The sequence below is a fragment of the Contarinia nasturtii genome, unplaced genomic scaffold, assembly GCF_009176525.2.
Source record: "Contarinia nasturtii isolate CC-2019 unplaced genomic scaffold, AAFC_CNas_1.1 Cnas_scaffold_745, whole genome shotgun sequence".
In the NCBI taxonomy this organism is placed as follows: Eukaryota; Metazoa; Arthropoda; class Insecta; order Diptera; family Cecidomyiidae; genus Contarinia; species Contarinia nasturtii.
This window is the reverse complement of record NW_022198093.1, coordinates 2,532,541-2,547,079: the sequence shown is the minus strand read 5'-3', so window position 1 is coordinate 2,547,079 and position 14,539 is coordinate 2,532,541. Positions and strand designations below refer to the sequence as shown.

Below are 14,539 nucleotides of genomic sequence, written 5' to 3'. Positions count from 1 at the left end.
AGGAATTGAATAGATTCACTACAAAGGAACAAGAATAAGTGTCAAAATGTCGTACAAAAAGATTGGCGAGGTAAATTATTATTGCATTCTTCTATTCGATTCATTTAGTTCTGTTTTTGCATCACAAAGCCAATATTTTTTGATATGTTTTGTGTTTTAGTTGTACTCGGAATTGGCCAAAATGGAAAGTCAGACGAGTTCCGCAACCAATGGCAAACATTTGCGCCGAAGTGAACGGGGCCTTAAAGCCAAAGCAATAAAACAACAAATTGATGATTTGAAACAGCAAATTAAATCGAATCTATCGGCATTTCCAACCAACTGTGATGTGCGTGTTAGAAAATTGACTGGACACACGTTGACAATCAAATGCTGTATTGCTAATTTTTCCTAGCTTTTTTCGTAAATGTGATTAATTTCGTAGAAAAATATGTTCGCAAAAGTCACTTTTTTCATTGTTAAATATAAATTTTATTGTATAGAAAATGAATTATCAAATGAATGAATATAGCATTGAATAATATACCATGGCCCAAAAATGCAAGTGGATATTTATTAAATGCTGCGTTAACTACTGATTCGATCAGAGGTTATGTCTCCAAAAATGGTGTCTTTTTATAGAAAATGCACTTAATCAAGTTTGGTGGCAGCGAATTTCTTAGCCAATTGCAAAACTTCATCAGCTTTATCATAATTTGGTCCAGATGCTTGTGCTGATTCTGCTTTGCCACCGCCCTTACCGCCCATAACAACTGCAACATGCGATACCCATTCGTTGGCCTTCAAACCTTTTTCAACGCCAGCTTTCGAAACTGCACTCAGGCAAAAGATTTTCTTTGTATCCAAATCGACTGACACAAATAGTGCTGATGTGTCTGGGCTCAATGTTTTCACTTGTTTTAAGGCAGCGTCAAGAGCCTTTGTATTGTTTGATGCGTCCAATTTATAAACGAGATACGGTGCATTTGGTGCAGCTGTAACAAGCTCCTTGGCCTTTTCAACAACCTGTACTGCAATAGCTGCTTTGGCTGCACGATCCTTGTCGTCCAACGTCTTTTTAATGCCATTCAAAGTCGTACGTAATTCATCTTTTTTCACGTATGGAATCGTTGCTTTTGACACATCTTCGCCAAGTTCAACAATTTTCTTGACATAGTCTTTGGAATCTTTGCCATCCTTGTCATTGGCAATGATCGACTTCAATTTGTTGATTTCATTCTCAAGATATTCAGTTTTCTTGAGTGCTTTGGCGGCCTCTGGGCCAGTCAGTGCGACTATACGGCGAACACCTTTCAAGTTAGTAAGAAAATTCAAAAAGATGAGTAAATTTGCATTACCATTCGAACTTTTTTCGATACATTTGGAGTCATATAAGTTAGAGATCTTACCTTTCGATATAGCTTCTTCTGTTGTGATTACAAAATCAAGAATATGACCCGATTGTTGCAAATGTGTTCCACCACAAAATTCCACTGAGGTCTGTTCACCTAAATAAAATAATATCGATTTGTTAAACTGTCGTTTTTGATAAGACATTAAATTTTTGTAATACCTGCTTCACCACCGGGATTGTTTTCAAGATCTTCAACTGGTGTTCCAAATGCAATCACTCGAACTGGATCGGGGTAAACTGGAAAATTTAAAAAAAAATCGACAAAATGAATTATTTAACCTTCAATGTCTTCTCAATGAATTATTAAACGATTTACATCGATACATACCTTCATCGAATACACTTCGTAGGCCACGAATCTTCTTTGCAACTGCCAATTTCGATTCTTTTGCATAGATTTTTACATTTTTCTTAACCACTTCTTGTGCTTTACTTTCAACAGCAGCAATTTGTTTGGTGGTCAATGCGCTCTTGTTGCTGAAATCGAATCGAAGCTTTTCGGGTACAACCAGTGAACCTTTTTGATCAGTGTCATTTCCAAGCACGTTAAGCAGACAATGATTTAGCAAATGTGTGGCCGAATGATTGTTCATGGTCAAACGACGACGTACCACATCAAATTGAAGATCTAATTTGTCACCGACTTTTAATTCACCTTCCACGATACCAATGTGCAAGATAAAACCGCCTTTATTGTACACACGATCAACAAGAAATTCATTTTCTTCATCGCCTTGTTTCACCATAACACCTTGATCGTAAATTTGGCCACCACTTTCAGCATAGAAATTGGTTTGATCCAATACAATACCACAATGTTCACCCGATGTCACTTTGTCAACGAATTTCTTTTCACTGTTTACAATAGCAAGCACAGTGCCGATGCATCCATCGAATTTATATTCACCTTCTTTCTCAGCGCCCGACGTATACTTGTATTTAATGGAATCATTCGTTGATGGTATGCCTTTCTGTTGCAATTCGGAAATTTGATGCACATCCAGTGTGATCACATCAGCTTGTTCGCCAGCTTTACCTTGCGATAAAATGTATGATTTTTCTTTGGCTGCCTCATAACCTGGCATGTTAACCGTTAGGCCTTTCTCTTCGGCCATCAGCGTTGTTAAATCGATTGGGAAACCGTATGTATCGTACAATCGCCAGGCTACATCGCCGGGTATTTCCTTTGAATTGCCCAACCTTTCAATGGTTCGATTCAATAGGTTGCGACCACGATTGAGTGTTTTCAAAAATTGTTGCTCTTCTTCGTTGATGATGTCGACAATGTGTTGTGGATCTTTTTTCACTTCGGGGAATGCATCGCCTAACAAATCGACAACAGTATAAACGAGACTGGCGAAAAATCCTGGTTTTGCATTTAGTTTTTCCGTTGCATATCGAACTGCTCGACGCAAAATCCGGCGCAATACATAACCCCGACCAGTGTTATCTGGATAACCACCGTCTGATAATGCAATCACAATGGTACGTGCATGATCAGCAACGACTCGATATGCCATATCAATTCCATCAACATCTTCGGCACCGACACGTCCTTGGTAGGCTGGAGCACCAGTTCCGGCTTGAATGGCCTCGAATATTGGCACAAACAAATCGGTGTCATAATTTGATCGCTTGTCTTGAATAACAGATACCAATCTTTCAAAGCCACAACCGCAATCGATGTGCTTCTTAGGCAGTCCTCTCAATGTACCATCCGATTCACGATTGTACTGAATAAATACCAAATTCCAAATTTCCAACACATCTGGATCGTCCATGTTGACTAATTCCGGCACGCTTCGTCCACCGATACGATCGTAATGCAATTCACTGCACGGTCCACATGGTCCTGTTTCGCCCATTTCCCAGAAGTTATCTTTCATGCTGCCGGGCAAAACGTGCTCCGGTTTTACACCCAAATCCAACCAAAATTGTTTGCATTCCAAGTCGGGTTGTAGGCCAGCCTTTTCATCACCACCGAAATAGGTGACGTACAAACGATCTTTGGGTAATCCTAAATCGACCGTCAAAAATTCCCATGCCCATCCGGTAACTTCCTTCTTGAAATAGTCGCCGAATGACCAATTTCCCAACATCTCGAAGAACGTATGGTGATACACATCTTTGCCAACATCGTCGAGATCGTTGTGTTTACCGCCGGCACGAATACATCTGCAATTTTTCAAGAGAAAATAAAATAATTTCAAATTTTTCCTTTCACGCCACAAGCCATAAAGACACCAAAAATATGCAAATTTACTCACTTTTGTGTATTCGTAACGCGAACCCATTTAGACATGTCACTATTTGGATCGACGGTTCCCAAGAAGATCGGCTTAAACTGATTCATGCCAGCATTGGCAAACAGCAAAGTTGGATCATCCAGCGGAATGGTTGACGATGAATGAACGTAAATGTGTTGACGTTGCTTGAAAAAATCAATGTATGCTGAACGCACCTCATTGCCAGTGAGCGATGTTTTCGTTGACATTTTTACTTTGCTACTGTACGGTTCTGAAACAAACAAAGACAAACATGAGAATCTAACCTCGAAATTCGAAACATTTAATTGACGAAAGCAAATCAATGCGACAAAAACTGTAAAATGTACACAAATTAAAAACGATTTGTATGCAAAACAGGTTCCAATTTCGATGGAATATGAGGTTTTTTTCACTCAAAATGTGCACGAACAATCACTTTTTATTACGGTCATAATATCACGTTGCGATTTGAAATTAACTCATGAAAAAACAACCTATTTCGCATTCTTTCGTCAACTATTTCTAGTTTCAAGAGAGACAAAACTAAATGAATTAATACTCACCGAAAATTGAATGAATAATATTTGATCGTTGTTGTGAAATAGCTTTAGCTTTACGCTGTTCTAGCACTCATTCACCGTTTTACACGTTCGGATGACTAAAGAGAACTATAATTTCCACACACGTCGCGCTGTCGAATAAATTTACACATACAAACTAGTTTCATACTTAAGACGTTTGACACTTGTGCAATGACATTTAGGTTTCGTTTCGCACGAAATTTGAAACGAAGTAATTTTATAAGAGTTTGTACGAAAGTGCATTTGGCGCGAAAATTGTTGCAAAATCATATTTGGGAAAAATTAGCCACTTTTTCAGAAAAAAAATGAATCTACATATGACGGCCTTAGAAGAAAACAATAACATACAGAACATGCTGCAAATAATACTAAAACAAATTTTATAAAGTAAAACCAGCCTATTTACATAAGAAACACATGTATTGCATTTGCCTTTTGCACTGTCTCTTTATATATATATGGTTTTTGCTCGCATAAAATTTGTATTAGTATTAATTGCAGCATGTTCTGTATGTTATTGTTTTCTTCTAAGGCCGTCATATGTTTTTTACATTTGAAAATAGAAAAGATTTGAATATCAAGGAAATTCTTCGAAAAAACACTTCGAATGCATATAAATGCACTGCTCTATAGAGCAGTCAAAACTATTTTAGTTTCCTTTTCAATGATGAGATAAGTTATCATGCTTGGAATCATTTGACGTTCCAATTTCATAGAAAATTCGTATAGTTTGTGTTTGCTGATAAAGAGGCAAAGTGTCAATAAACAAACCGAAGATGAAACATTTCAAATGTTAATTCATCGTGTCATCTTTGCATACATGTAACTTTTGTTATCATTGTATAACACTTCGAATGCGATTTATTGTATATAAAGTCAAACAAACTACACAAACACTCAGTTCAATTGAGTTAATTGAGTTATTTGATCAAGATTAGATTGAAAAGTGCACATTAGTCTTAGTTCTATTGATTATATCATCAAGAAAACTCCCTGTAACAAAAAAAAAACTCCCTGTAAGTAATTATTTTTTCTTTTCATCATTTTTTTGTTGTTTTCTTCAAATCGGTTATTTATAACTAGAATTTGGTTCGGGTAATTTAAGCAAAATTATTTGTGTTTTCCTTCAATTGAAATCCATCATCTGAATAATTCCTCAATGGTTTTATTTTTCAGGTAAAAATGTCGAAGCAAGCAATATATGTGAAGCCCGATATCAAAGAATATGAGCATTTGTCTGAGAAAGAGCGAATGATAGCCGGTTATCCATATCACCCAGGTGATGAAGTGCTTTGTAATGAGAGAACGAAGGCAAGAGAACTCATCAGAAAGTACAACGATAGTGTGGTTGGTGATAAGAAAGGGCGACGAGAAATTCTGGACGAACTTTTGAATCCAGCATGCCGTGGCAAGAAAGTATTTCTCGAGCCACCGTTCCGTGTTGACTACGGTTATAATCTGACACTCGGAAACAATTTTGAAGCCAATTTTGATTGTGTGTTTTTGGACTGTGCACCAATAACGATTGGTGAAAATTGTTTGATGGCGCCAGGTGTTCACATTTATGCAGCGACGCATCCACTTTCTCCAAAGTATCGTAAGAGCGGTAAAGAATACTATGAATTGGCGTATCCAGTGAAAATTGGAGACAACGTTTGGATTGGTGGCAAAGCAATCATTTGCCCTGGCGTCACAATTGGCGATAATTCAATAATTGGAGCAGGAGCTGTCGTTGTGAAAGATGTTCCATCAAATGTCGTTGTGGCTGGCAATCCGGCAAAAATTATTCGCACTATTGATATTGAAGAATAATATGTATATTATGAGAATTGTCCGAATGAACATTTTTATTTCATCAATGGAATAAAAATAAATTATTCAGTATTTTTGAAATTGCTAAAAGCATACCATTGTTTAACAAAAAATAAATTGTGAAAAACTAAATCTAAATTATCAAAAGAAATGTTTTTTTTTCATATTTTTATTGATAAAATAGACGAAAAAAAACTTTGTATCATACAACATTATACCAGCTTAACGAAAGTGTTTGACGTACTTAAAACTATCAGGCAAATTAATTCAAAATTCAACGATCGTATATTTTATGAAAGATTTCTTTTATTTCACAGGAAATGTGATTGATAAAAATGGCAAAAATCTTTTCGCTGCAATCAATTCAATTAAATTATTCAAGCCCATTTAAAATAAATGATAAAATCAACGTCTAAAGTATACGTAATGGCACTAATTTGACATAAGGTCTATAAGTATGCGCTAAAGTATGTTATTAATTATATATGGTTTTGACATAAACATGAGAACGCCGCTAAAACGTCAAAAGTAATAAACCATCAAGAGAACGCTGACCGTATACACACCGTGAAACAAAAAATTTAATTTTCGATACAAAAATCCGACGCAAATTGTGATTTGTCTCACATTTTTTTCAGTAACATTTGGTAAACGTTAAAATTCATCAAAAAAATGGGTGATTATCAGACGTCACGGCCGGGTACCGTAGACGGTAAAGTAAAAATGAAGCTAGCTGACCAGGTGGTTCGAAGTTTTCGTGTAGCCAAAGTGTTTCGTGAAAATACCGACAAAATAAATGCAATCGATTTTTCGGCGAATGGTGAACATCTGATTTCATGTAGCGAAGACGATCAAATTGTTATTTACGATTGTGACAAAGGCACCCAAACTCGTACCGTAAATTCAAAAAAATATGGCGTTGATCTTATTCATTTCACTCACAGTCAAAATACAGCAATTCACAGTTCAACAAAAGTTGACGATGCCATTCGTTATTTGTCATTGCATGACAATAAGTATTTGCGATATTTTCCTGGTCACACAAAAAAAGTGATTTCGTTGTGCATTTCACCCGTCGAAGACTCATTTTTGTCCGGTTCGATTGATAAGACGTTACGATTGTGGGATTTACGTTCGCCGAATTGTCAAGGTGTTATGCATTTATCGGGCCGGCCAATTGCTGCATACGATCCAGAAGGTTTGATTTTCGCCGCTGGTGTCAATTCAGAAAGCATCAAATTGTACGATTTGCGGTCATTTGATAAAGGGCCGTTTGTGACATTCAAATTGAATCAGGAACGCGAATGCGAATGGACCGGTTTGAAGTTTTCTAGAGACGGTAAAACCATTCTCATCAGCACCGATGGCCAGTTTATTCGGTTGGTCGATGCATTCCATGGCACTCCGTTGCAAACATTCACCGGTAAGTCGCATTTTTATCTTTATTTATCGTACAGAACATCACTATTATTAATATCACTATTTTGAATTCCAGGTCATTCAAACAATAAGAAGCTGCCGATTGAAGCGTCATACAGCCCTGATTCACAGTTCATTTTTGCAGGCAGCGTTGATGGTCGCGTACACGTTTGGAATGCGGATACTGGTTACAAAATTTGCGCGCTCAATGGTGATCATCCGGCTCCAGTACAATGTGTCCAATTCAATCCAAAGTACATGATGTTGGCAAGTGCCTGTACAAACATGGCATTTTGGTAAATACACTTTTTATGCTCGAACAATCTCTAGATGGACATTCATTGTCATCATCTAATTGTATACAATTGTTTTTAAAATGCAACAATTTAATCTCATTGCAGGTTGCCAAATCCAGAAGATCTATCGCAATAGGCTTAAAACGTTATCATCTCGTCTCGATTCAGTACGATATCATTAAAATTGAATAAAATCAATGACACCACCAAACATTTTGAAAGACTAAAAAAAGATATAAACAAACAAAAAAAAACGATTGTGAAAGAGTGTTTGAATACACAATTTATTGTTTTTTCTTATGATTAAAAGCCAATATATTCATTCTATAAAAATTCAACACAGTTTTTATTCTAATCGTCATCAAAGTCGACAACACTAGCTTGTTTATTATATTTATCGTAGACGCGCCGAACATTTGTTAGTAGGTGATTTAGATTTGTGCCCATTTTCGCGCTGATCGGTATAATTGGTATGTCTGGATACATCTTTTTTATGGACTCTAAATTGATTAGTGCTTCTGGAATATCGATTTTATTTCCGACCATAATTTGCGGCCGTTCTAACAATTCCTTGCTAAACATGCCGATTTCAAAGCGAAGTTGTTCAAAATGTTCCCATGGCTCTTCGCACGATAAATCGAGAATGAACAAAAGTGCCGAACACCGTTCCGCATGTTTTAAGAATTGAATGCCAAGACCTCTATTCAAATGTGATCCGGGAATCAAACCGGGCAAATCTGCAATCGAAACTTGTTCATAGTCGTCATAGTGAACGATTCCCAAATGTGGTTGTAACGTTGTGAATGCGTACGGTGCGACTTTTGGACGGGCACGTGTTATCGCTCGCAATAGCGTTGACTTTCCAGCATTCGGTAAACCAATCTAAAGAGAAAATCGTGAAATTTATGACATTTCATATGAAGTCAGTTCGGAAATAAGAGAGAAATTTTGATCTTGCAATATAGAAACTCAAAATGTTTAAACTTACAAGACCCAAGTGTGCCATGCTTTTTAATTCAAGAATATATGCCAAATCTTCACCATAAGCTCCATACTCGCAAACCTCCGGTGACTTTTCATTGTTCGAAGAGAAAAAATGATTTCCCTTGCCACCTGTGCACATCGAAACATGTCTTTAATCTTGATTGTAATGCAACGATTATTTTGTCATGATTGTAAAATGTCTCTTACCAGCACCACCTCTGGCAGCAATAAATAAAGAACCTTCTTTATCTAAATCGCCGACAATTTTTCCGTCTGAATTTCTAACTATAGTTCCCACCGGTACCTTGACAATTGAATGTTCTGCACTTTTTCCACTTCGATCCTTGTTCCGACCATCCTCTCCGTTGTTGGCTTTTATCAGAGTTTTTACATGCGTCAAGTTATTTATATCATTCGACGCCTCGAATACCACATGACCACCATTACCTGTTCATTCACAAAAACGTATTACTATTTGCATCAAAGTAACAAAGTAAAATGTATGCGTATTACCTGCATCGCCACCGTCACAGCCTGAAATAAATACACAGTTTTGATTAGCAGAAAATAAAATCAGGATGGATGATCAGAATTGTCATTAACTTACCAGCTTTGTCATTGGCCCATAATTGCAACAATGATATACAACCATCACCTCCCTTTCCGCCTACTGTTCGGACACTTTTCAAATCCATAAACGGATTCGACTGAGGAAAACACAAATATTAATTTTTGATAACATTTTCTCTAGAACTTACGGTAGTTTGACATACGGATAGGTCTTTTGCTTTGTGCTTCTTTCGTTTAAGCGCTTGTGGCGTATATTTTGAACCAAATGCATTGGTTTGTGTGGTTTGCGGGATGTTTGTATTCAGTAAATGAGCACAGACCCGAATATTCGGCTCAATTAGCGCGATGCGCCGGAATATTGTTAACATTTTTAAAATCGTTTTAAATATTCGTCCAAATTCAAGTTCATAACAAACGTAAAAGTGAGGTTAAGGTACTGTCAAATTGGCTTATTGTCAATATGAGTTGACCAATTGTGAAAAGTGTCAAATTCAAAATATTTTGACCGATATTGGAATTTTATTTATTAATTTTCCTTTTTTTCTCACATTTTCTTCTTGAATTATTTTAAAAATGAAACCATTTTTTGTGCGTATTGTCTATCAATACACAAACAAATTAAAAATATCAACTTGTATAAAAAATGATTTTAAAAAAGCAAATTTATGAAAATCGAAGGAAATTGAATGAAAAAAACCCAAATATTTTAATAAATTCAACATTTTGTGTTATTTTATGTAAATGTGATGTTTTATGTAATTCGCAAACGTGTTACAAAAAAATTGAATAAATTTCATTTATTAAAATGTTACAATGATTTGCTCAAACAATATTTTCAATAAATTGTTACTTTTCGAATGCAATATCTGGACTTTTCTAATACATCTGCATAACGATTACTATGTGATAAATGTATTAAATTCGAGCACGTCGTTTGGCTGTACCAGCGCATCCATCCGAGTTAGTCAAATGATGTTTCCATCCGCCGTTAGACGGCCCCTCGACTTCCTCATGACATAGCGGACACTTCATGTTATTGGTTTTCGGTTTAACACAATAGTCTTCCAATTTATGAATGTCCAATAGATTTTTGTGAACAGCTTCTGAGCATCTATCACATTGAACGTAACCAATCTTTGCGTCACACTCCTCTGTAAAGTAAAAAACGCAGGTAAAAAACAATTTAAAAAAAAGTGTTGATCTACCACCTGTTAAATGTGTGCAAAGGGCAGCTACTTCTAAGACCTGAGAGCATTGTGGGCATTTTGTGAGTAATGGACAGGCTTTCCAATAGTGCTTGTCCAATTGTTCGGTATCGCCGTTATACGGCCAATCACAAAATGGACATCGATTTTCGCATTCGGAATTTGATTTGGAGCTATTTTGTGTGTGCGGTTCGGGTTCATTACTATCTGAAGCGGATGCGGATTTATTGGTTGGGCTACAATTATAGGCAAGTGTTTTTCTTGGACTATTTACTGTCGTACTTTCCGCTGAATTTGTATTTGTGCCATTGTTGAATGCGAATTTTCGATTTTCGCTTTCGCTATTATCATTGTTCGATGCCGATAAATTGCTGCTAACATTTGGTGAATGTGGTGGTGTTGCATGCTGTCGAAGTATGCTCGATGATGTGAAACCTTGATGTGATGTCATTTCACGGCGACGGCCATCGTCAATCTTATCGAATTCGGCAAATAATTGACGATAAAGTAAATTTCTGCGCGTTATATCATCGTCGGGTGGTAATTGTTTTCGAACTAGACGTGGATTTAGTTTGTATACCAGTAATAGTACTCGTTCGGCCACTTTCCGAACTGGTTCCGATGGATGATGAATGCCCGAACAACCAGATTCGGATAGAATACGACAGGTGAGGCCACTTTGTTTATCACTGCTTATGCCTTGGCTCAACACCAACTGCTCTAGCATTTGCATGCGACTTAAAGCAAGACGTGGGTGAGTTCCAGAACCAACAGGTCTTGATAGGGATGGTGCAACTAAATGCTGCATTCTGGCGATAGATGAAAAATTGATTTCAAATAACTTTTTAGGGTTTATAATCAAAATTCTTTACTAACCGAACTTCCGGGCAAGCAGCTATGGACAGGATGGTGTGTTGTGCTAGAGTATGTATTCTTGGTGATGGATCACCACTTTTTGCTAATAGCTCAGGCAATAGACGATCAACACAACGTGACACTTCGTTTTGGGTTACACGATTCGGAACGAAATCTATGAATAATGCACGCACTGTTTCAGCTGCATGATTAAATACAGAAAATACTGCATCACGAACGGCACGATGAAGTATCAGTGTAGCACTGCGCGCTATTTTATTCACACCGATGGAATAGTCAAAGGCTTCACCCTTCAGGATGGCGGTTAATCGAAGTAAACCCTCTTCGCGATCTTGAAACTGACGTGAATAGAATAGTTCGACCTATTTTGGGATGAGAGCAGGAGATTTTTTTTTAGTTTCATTAGAAGAAAAGAAGCAAAAAGTCATATCTCGGTGGACTTGAGAATTTTGTTAATTGTTGTTGCTCTCGTAGAGCACGTTCTTACCATCTCATTGCCAAAAACCAAAATGGGTAACGCTGCCTGTCTTCGTTCTCGTTCATTCAAACGTGATCGCCCTCGGCATGGATCGTTTTCTAAAACAATTGCCCCTTGACACTCCCTTAAAAATTCATTAGTATGTGAACTGCAAGTGTAAACACACACAACATCGAACAATCAACGATTACACATTTAATCTAAAACATGCTCTTTCTTCGATAAATCATTTCAAAATTCTACTTTCTATAGCTTACTATGAATTAAAAAAAAATCAACAATTTCTCTAAGAAAGCAATTTTTCTATGTAAACAAGCAAGACTCGACGCAAAAAAAAATGAATGACTCACTGTCTCAATGCTGGAATGGCTCGTTCTTCATAGTCTTCATAAGTGGTCCTTGGTGCGCTTTTATTACGTCGTCGTAACGATCCCGTATTCGGAGATCCTCTCTTTGGACTTGCTCCAATTATTGGCGATTGTCTATGTTCATTCAGTGTATTTGGTGATTTAACATCGGAATTTTCGCGTCGAACCATTTGAGGACTGGTAAATGGTATAGCTGTGAACATTGTATCATTCGACAATGCACTGGCAACATCCTGTAGACTTGGTGGCGATGGTAACGGTGGCTTTTGCGTATACAAATCCGATACACAGTCGTTATCGGGATTTAAACCACCTGTTTCAAGTAAATAGTTCACTTGAAGCTGTTCAAACACCATTTTCTTATACAGTTCCATTTGTTCTTTGCGCAGTTTAGCGGCTATAAAATCCTCTTGTTGCACAGCTTGACGTTTGGCAAGAGAATAGCGACCCAAGCGTTCGCCAGCATTTCGTAAGGCACCCATACACAATTTAAGCTTGCGTGCGTACTCGAATCGCTCATCTACTTAAAAAAAATCGATGATAAATTGGCAACTCAACAGCGACAAACAAAATACCAATACATACCATTAACTGCTTTAATTTTTTTCTGTTCAAGTTCACGGATCGTCTCGACTATTGACTCTTCCACGTACATTGAAAACGATAAATCGTCGCAAATTGATGCGAGCGCAGTTTCCGTACGCTCATTGTTCATATTTTGAATGAATTGCATCGCATTCTCGGTCGATAGATATTCACCGAGCACATTGATTGCTATTAAAGCTACCTGAAGAATATTATTTTCGATAAGTAACCATTGCTTTTCAACGACCAAGATAAAATTACCTGATTTGATTTATTCAGTTCATTTGGATAAGGCGATCCGAATCGAAGTTTTAAATGTGTCCCCTTTTTTGGACCGACAGGCACACTTTGCAGTTCACGTGACTTAAAATTCGTTCCCGAATTGTCGGAGAGCGCAATGAAACCAAGAAAATCGTACGTTTGACTTGACGGAGTGGTTGGTGCACCGCGTGTAGATTGATGGATCCACAATTCTATTCGTTCTGGGATAATACATTGATGGGCCAACACTTGGATGCGACATATTACCGCTGGTTTTTCGAAACGTAAGATTATTTCTTTGGGTGACAGTGTACTGTTTGCTCGACAACGCCAACCACAAACTGCCGGACCATGGCTGTTCAATTCACTAGACGGATAATCTGGTTCCTCGTCTGAACGAAAGAAAATGGAAACAAAAGAAAAGAAAAACCAATTTCATTTAGTGCACATTGACCAAGCATGCTAATCAAGAGATTTTCACATGAACCATGTTAAAGCGCATTTCAAATTGTCACACCAGTAACTGGTATGCGGTTGTACATTTATTATTCATAATTGACATATTAATAATTGATTGGCGACACGAAATTTATGTACATTGTACACCACATGCAATTCTACAGCCCTTTCTACTCTCTCTCTCCTGCCAAAGCGTTGATAATTTCGGTAAAGTGGGCTTGCCAATGTAATTGTGAGCATTACATATTGCAACGCGACACCAATGACCTGCGTCTCATTTTTCCAACAAACATTGTTATTTATTTTTTTCTTGGATAAGTCATCATACGACTTCAAATAATTAAAATGATGGATGAAATATTGAACAAACAAAAGAGCAAATGTTTGCTAATGCTAAAAATAACCCCTCGTGGTATAAAGTTACTAGAAACAATAACACAATTATCGAAATAAGTACCTGTGGCAAAAATGACACTGAATGATATACGTTTAGCCATCTAATACGTCGTATTTAACATCAAAATCGAAAATATTTTTTTCAATTATACAAATTGGATCGAATATTTTGTTGTTGTTTTCTGAATCGTCACGAAAATTTAATTCGGCTCCCCCAACTACGCAAATTTGTTTATTATATTCACATATAGAGTAATTGTCGAATAAGCCAATTTTCAAAAACAATTTTCAATGATTTCAAATGCAAAAGAATCACTACTTTTCTTAATCGATGTTTCTCTATCAATTCTCAACATTTCGGGAATTGAAAAAAAAAATCGAGAAAAATTACTGTGTTAAAAAGAATACGATGTGCATCGTAATTCAGTTCCAACCCCAAATCGATTTCGTTACTGCACACGTCCCCTGTGAGATTCAGTCGATGAGTGAAAATGAAATTTCTGTACATATTGGATACACTGGATAATGGAGTTTGCGCGTACCATTGGAGTAGGTGTGTGTATAAACAACATTCAATTCATTTGGTTTT

At 37.0% G+C, this 14,539-nt stretch overlaps 5 protein-coding genes across 6 annotated transcripts; 2 read left to right on the top strand and 3 right to left on the bottom strand.

Moving 5' to 3' along the window:
- Window positions 1-447: 447 nt before the first annotated feature.
- On the bottom strand, window positions 448-4,351 carry LOC116341777 (alanine--tRNA ligase, cytoplasmic). The gene is made up of 6 exons (XM_031769071.1): window positions 4,224-4,351; window positions 3,661-3,910; window positions 1,722-3,568; window positions 1,553-1,630; window positions 1,389-1,487; window positions 448-1,289 (listed from the first exon to the last, which is right to left on the bottom strand). The coding sequence occupies exons 2-6, from the start codon at window positions 3,885-3,887 to the stop codon at window positions 631-633; spliced, it is 2,910 nt and encodes a 969-aa protein (XP_031624931.1). The 5' UTR covers window positions 3,888-3,910; window positions 4,224-4,351; the 3' UTR covers window positions 448-630.
- A 757-nt stretch (window positions 4,352-5,108) lies between these two features.
- LOC116341680 (maltose O-acetyltransferase-like) lies at window positions 5,109-6,143 on the top strand. Its single transcript, XM_031768895.1, has 2 exons — window positions 5,109-5,257; window positions 5,418-6,143. The coding sequence occupies exon 2, from the start codon at window positions 5,424-5,426 to the stop codon at window positions 6,051-6,053; it is 630 nt and encodes a 209-aa protein (XP_031624755.1). The 5' UTR covers window positions 5,109-5,257; window positions 5,418-5,423; the 3' UTR covers window positions 6,054-6,143.
- Window positions 6,144-6,571: 428 nt separating this feature from the next.
- On the top strand, window positions 6,572-8,106 carry LOC116341741 (WD repeat-containing protein 82). The gene is made up of 3 exons (XM_031768991.1): window positions 6,572-7,476; window positions 7,549-7,768; window positions 7,874-8,106. Exons 1-3 carry the CDS (start codon window positions 6,726-6,728, stop codon window positions 7,902-7,904), a joined length of 1,002 nt encoding a protein of 333 aa, XP_031624851.1. The 5' UTR covers window positions 6,572-6,725; the 3' UTR covers window positions 7,905-8,106.
- On the bottom strand, window positions 8,021-9,747 carry LOC116341739 (mitochondrial ribosome-associated GTPase 2). Its single transcript, XM_031768990.1, has 6 exons — window positions 9,526-9,747; window positions 9,360-9,459; window positions 9,266-9,286; window positions 8,960-9,199; window positions 8,757-8,881; window positions 8,021-8,650 (listed from the first exon to the last, which is right to left on the bottom strand). Exons 1-6 carry the CDS (start codon window positions 9,688-9,690, stop codon window positions 8,120-8,122), a joined length of 1,182 nt encoding a protein of 393 aa, XP_031624850.1. The 5' UTR covers window positions 9,691-9,747; the 3' UTR covers window positions 8,021-8,119.
- Window positions 9,748-10,071: 324 nt separating this feature from the next.
- LOC116341736 (centrosomal protein of 104 kDa) lies at window positions 10,072-14,415 on the bottom strand. 2 transcript variants are annotated; one of them, XM_031768986.1, is made up of 8 exons: window positions 14,012-14,415; window positions 13,096-13,487; window positions 12,835-13,036; window positions 12,232-12,769; window positions 11,891-12,029; window positions 11,404-11,765; window positions 10,531-11,336; window positions 10,072-10,473 (listed from the first exon to the last, which is right to left on the bottom strand). In XM_031768986.1, the coding sequence occupies exons 1-8, from the start codon at window positions 14,049-14,051 to the stop codon at window positions 10,238-10,240; spliced, it is 2,715 nt and encodes a 904-aa protein (XP_031624846.1). In that variant the 5' UTR covers window positions 14,052-14,415; the 3' UTR covers window positions 10,072-10,237. The 2 variants fall into 2 exon arrangements, with proteins under 2 accessions (XP_031624846.1, XP_031624847.1); XM_031768987.1 differs by having other exon boundaries at window positions 11,891-12,005.
- Window positions 14,416-14,539: the final 124 nt, after the last annotated feature.

Excerpts from the sequence above, each read along its gene's own strand:
- LOC116341739 (XM_031768990.1), bottom strand. The coding sequence starts at position 9,690 with ATGTTAACAATATTCCGGCGCATCGCGCTAATTGAGCCGAATATTCGG. Across the intron at positions 9,460-9,525 it reads ACAAAGCAAAAGACCTATCC|TCGAATCCGTTTATGGATTT; the intron begins GTATGTCAAACT and ends TGTTTTCCTCAG. Across the intron at positions 8,882-8,959 it reads TGCTGCCAGAGGTGGTGCTG|GTGGCAAGGGAAATCATTTT; the intron begins GTAAGAGACATT and ends CGATGTGCACAG.
- LOC116341680 (XM_031768895.1), top strand. The coding sequence starts at position 5,424 with ATGTCGAAGCAAGCAATATATGTGAAGCCCGATATCAAAGAATATGAG.
- LOC116341741 (XM_031768991.1), top strand. The coding sequence starts at position 6,726 with ATGGGTGATTATCAGACGTCACGGCCGGGTACCGTAGACGGTAAAGTA. Across the intron at positions 7,477-7,548 it reads TCCGTTGCAAACATTCACCG|GTCATTCAAACAATAAGAAG; the intron begins GTAAGTCGCATT and ends TTTGAATTCCAG. Across the intron at positions 7,769-7,873 it reads TGTACAAACATGGCATTTTG|GTTGCCAAATCCAGAAGATC; the intron begins GTAAATACACTT and ends ATCTCATTGCAG.
- LOC116341736 (XM_031768986.1), bottom strand. The coding sequence starts at position 14,051 with ATGGCTAAACGTATATCATTCAGTGTCATTTTTGCCACAG. Across the intron at positions 13,488-14,011 it reads CAGTGTCATTTTTGCCACAG|ACGAGGAACCAGATTATCCG; the intron begins GTACTTATTTCG and ends TCTTTCGTTCAG. Across the intron at positions 12,770-12,834 it reads AAAAATTAAAGCAGTTAATG|ATGAGCGATTCGAGTACGCA; the intron begins GTATGTATTGGT and ends TTTTTTAAGTAG.
- LOC116341777 (XM_031769071.1), bottom strand. The coding sequence starts at position 3,887 with ATGTCAACGAAAACATCGCTCACTGGCAATGAGGTGCGTTCAGCATAC. Across the intron at positions 1,488-1,552 it reads CAATCCCGGTGGTGAAGCAG|GTGAACAGACCTCAGTGGAA; the intron begins GTATTACAAAAA and ends TATTTTATTTAG. Across the intron at positions 1,290-1,388 it reads AGAAGAAGCTATATCGAAAG|GTGTTCGCCGTATAGTCGCA; the intron begins GTAAGATCTCTA and ends CTAACTTGAAAG.